At 39.0% G+C, this 4,262-nt stretch overlaps 1 protein-coding gene across 1 annotated transcript; it reads left to right on the plus strand.

Moving 5' to 3' along the window:
* Positions 1-1,433: 1,433 nt before the first annotated feature.
* LOC100342861 (olfactory receptor 10AG1-like) lies at positions 1,434-2,396 on the plus strand. The gene has a single exon (XM_002708916.3). It carries the CDS (start codon positions 1,443-1,445, stop codon positions 2,394-2,396), a length of 954 nt encoding a protein of 317 aa, XP_002708962.2. The 5' UTR covers positions 1,434-1,442.
* Positions 2,397-4,262: the final 1,866 nt, after the last annotated feature.

Genomic DNA, 4,262 nt, shown 5'->3' on the forward strand with positions numbered 1-4,262 from the left:
CAAAAGCAGCTTATATCACAGGAATAGAGGTAGGAAAAGAAGATAGTAAGCATTAATCATATTTTAACATGTTAATTTGCATACACACAAAGAAACCATGGGAAAAGACTGTAAAGCACATGAAGTCAATAGAATAATAGTGATTAGTGAGGACTTGTATAATGTGATTAAATATCAGATGCCAGTTGATATATCTTTTATACAATAAATGTGTAATTCAGATGTGCATATTCTACTTAGATTTGCTTTCCTCAGATAGAAGTCAGGTGAGGCTGATTCCTACTTCAGGAGGATTCTTGGACAGAACAAACACATTTGATATCATTTTATCCAACTATAAAACATAAATAAAAAGTACGGGTGCTGATTTCACAGACCTTACATTGAAATGCAAACCCACTTTAAAAAAAATCTCACAATATGAGGAGCTTCAAAAAGCTCATGGAAAATGAATTGAAAATAGGTTTATTTTAACACAAAAATGCTTTTAAAAATTTTCATAAAATGTATTTGCCATGAAGGTTTTGAATCTCCTTGTTTTTAATGGTAATGTTACTAATATGCTTTTATTAATAAAGTATTTAGATGTGCAGAATGTCAAAGCTGAATAGAACTTTGAAAATATTATAAAAAGCTACCATGTATACAAATGAACCAATTTCATCCTTAAAGACAATTTGAATATTTTATAAGACATTGACTGTGTTGGGAATTTTTAATTAATAATAATTAAAAACATATTTCAGAAATAAGGACAAAAACATAACAACTTGAAGAAATCATTGCTATTTTGAACATAAATTCAGATTTTGAGCTTTTTGGGATTTACATGGATAGAAAAGTTTTAAATAATATATTTCGGGACCAGTGCTGTGGCACACTTGGTTAATCCTCCACCTGCGGTGCCAGCATCCCGTATGGGTGTCAGTTCTAGTCCCAGCTGCTCCTCTTCGAGTACAGCTCTCTGCTGTGGCCTGGGAAAGCAGTGTAGGATGGCCTGGGTGCTTGGGCCCCTCCACACACATGGGAGACCAGGAAGAAGCACCTGGATCCTGGCTTCAGATTGGTCAGCTCCGGCCTTTGTGGCCATTTGGGGAGTGAACCAACGGAAGGAAGACATTTCTCTCTGTCTCTCTCTCTATCTGTAACTCTACCCCTCAAATAAATAACTAAAATCTTAATATAAATAAATAAATAATATATTTCATCATCAGAAACAAAGAAATGTAAGCGTTCGAAGAAAAAAAAAGAGAGTAACACTTTTTATGGGGATACTTCTAGTAATGAAAAAAACTACACTTAACCATTAGAATTCCTGGAAGTTAAAAATTTTGATCTTGTAAGTATTAGAAAAATGGGCTATATCATTTTGGTTTAGACCTAGCAAAACAAAGTAAGAGGCAGGAACATAATTTGTACTTCTGATTAAATCATTTCTACAGATGAAACGTGAAGATGAAAATGCAGAAGTCAACATTACCACAGTGAAGCAATTTGTCCTCCTGGGATTTTCTGACCTTCCAAAACTCCAGGGGTTACTCTCCGCGGTGTTTTCTATCATCTATTTGACGATCTTAACTGGAAATAGCCTCATAATAATAATAACGAGCCTTGAGCCTGCCTTGCAGAAACCCATGTATTTTTTCCTGGCAAATTTTTCCTCACTGGAAATCTGTTACGTGTCTGTCACCCTCCCTAGGATTCTGTTCAATCTCTGGACTCAGGACAGAAGCATTTCGCTATTGGACTGTGCCACCCAAATGTGCTTCTTCCTTATGCTGGGGACCACTGAGTGCCTCCTCCTGGCTGTAATGTCCTATGACCGCTATGTGGCCATTTGCAACCCTCTGCACTACCCTCTGGTCATGAACCACAAGATGTGTGTTCAGCTGGCAGTTAGCTCCTGGGTCAGTGGAATCCCAGTCCAGATAGGACAAACATGGCAAATATTCTCCCTGCATTTCTGTAACTCCAACCTAATTAACCACTTCTTCTGTGACATACCCCCCATTCTCAAGCTAGCCTGTGGGGACACTTCTGTGCATGAGGTGTCTGTCTATGTAGTTGTTATGTTGGTCGCTGCAGTCCCTTTTATGCTGATTCTTGCCTCTTACAGCAAAATCATTTCCACTATCCTGAGGCTGCCAACGGCCACAGGAAGAGCTAAGGCCTTCTCCACGTGTTCCTCCCATCTGCTGGTGGTGGTTTTATTCTTTGGATCTGCTACCATCACCTATCTGAGACCCAAATCCAATCATTCCGCAGGAACTGACAAACTACTCTCTCTTTTCTACACCATTGTGACTCCCATGTTTAATCCCATGATATACAGCCTTAGGAATAAGGATGTCATTGCAGCACTAAGAAAATTGTTTCTTAACAGAATGGTGCATTGAGTTCCGTTGTAGATGTTTTAGGTACTTGTCAAACTGTTATCAGTGAAACATTTCATATTTGCACATTCCCCCTTCCAGAAATCAAACACTTCCAATTTGTTCTGTGATTTTTTTTTATTTTAAACATTGACCTGAAATGTCCTATTCTTGGACAATTGATCTATCTTTAGTGTTCCATGCCTAAAGAATACTACTTTCTCAGAAATAAAATTGCAGTGTGCACTGAGTGCCCCGTGAGAGTAGAATTCAGTCTGTTAATCCCTGGGACTTATAAACCTGGATATAATTTCCCTAAATAGTTTCTTAAATGTTCATACATATATTTTCTCATAGCATTTTTTGATTTCATTGTATATGGACTTGTCAATTAATTTAATAATGAATGCTTGTTGAATGAGTGAGTCTATAAATGAATATTGTTGTGCCACACCACAACATACTTGCAAAATCAAGAGCATTTACAGCATAAAAATGTGTTAGAGAGTATATGTAACCAGCTATCCATGCAAAGCCTAGGCACACTTACTTCTCTAATAGCTTCCTCAAGAGCACATTCTGGCCGGCGCCGCGGCTCACTAGGCTAATCCTCTGCCTAGCGGCGCCGGCACACTGGATTCTAGTCCTGGTTGGGGCGCCAGATTCTGTCCCGGTTGTCCCTCTTCCAGGCCAGCTCTCTGCTGTGGCCAGGGAGTGCAGTGGAGGATGGCCCAAGTGCTTGGGCCCTGCACCCCATGGGAGACCAGGATAAGTACCTGGCTCCTGCCATCAGATCAGCATGGTACACAGGCCGCAGCGCGCTGGCCGCGGCGGCCATTGGAGGGTGAACCAATGGCAAAGGAAGACCTTTCTCTCTGTCTCTCTCTCTCTCTCACTGTCCACTCTGCCTGTCAAAAAAATAAAAAAAAAGAACACATTCTATATCACAACCACCCTGCTTGTCTCATTTTTTTATTTGTAGATGGCGCTTCCCTTTATATTGTGGTCCCAAGGTAAGTTGCTTTTAGTTATTTAATCTCTTTCTTCATACACAGTAAACACCAACTCCATGGAAATTCAAGTTTTTGAGAGAAAATATGTAGTAGGTAGGCATTTGTCCTAGCAGTTAAGCTACCAAATGAAATATCCACATCCCATATCAGAGTGCGTGGATTCAAGTTTTGGCTCCAATCCTTAGTCCAGCTTTATGCTAGTGCAGATAAGGGGGGGGGGGCAGTAGGTAACAACTCAAGACCCTGACACCCACCCATGTAGGAAATGTGGAGTGGAGTAAAACCGGCCTCCCAGATTATGCCTGGTTACACCTTGGTTAATGAGGGCATTTTGGTAGTAAAAGAAATGATGGCAACTCTGCCTGCTTCTCTCTCTCTCTCTCTCTCTCTCTCTCTCTCTCTGTGTGTGTGTGTGTGTGTGATTTTGCTCCTCATTTTAAAAGAATTAAAATATTTAATAAATTAAAAAACAAAAGAAAGTATCTTTGAGTGTGAAGTCAGAGACTTTTGGAAATTATTTCCAGGATTGGCTAATGACTACAGAGTTACTTACATTACTTTCTGAACTTTTCGTGCTCTATTGTTTGAGATTATTTAATATTTGAACTGACATTTTTATCAAAGCAGGTGTGAATCAACAGAACCATGAATTTTCATGACTCTGATACCAGATTCTCAAATCAGCAACTCATTTTCAGAGATTTTTAAAATTAATTTCACAAGTATTTCATTCTCATGTTCTAACTAGGATATGTGCACAAGACAATGTTAGCTCCTGTTCCTGTAAATCGCCCCCTTTCCCTTTGCCAACTCATTACATCATTTATAATGTGTTATAATTTTTTATTTTATATTTTCTTTGTATAAAGGGAAACAG

The sequence above is a fragment of the Oryctolagus cuniculus genome, chromosome 1, assembly GCF_051225735.1.
Source record: "Oryctolagus cuniculus isolate XC-2025 breed Fujian yellow rabbit chromosome 1, ASM5122573v1, whole genome shotgun sequence".
Classification (NCBI taxonomy): domain Eukaryota; kingdom Metazoa; phylum Chordata; class Mammalia; order Lagomorpha; family Leporidae; genus Oryctolagus; species Oryctolagus cuniculus.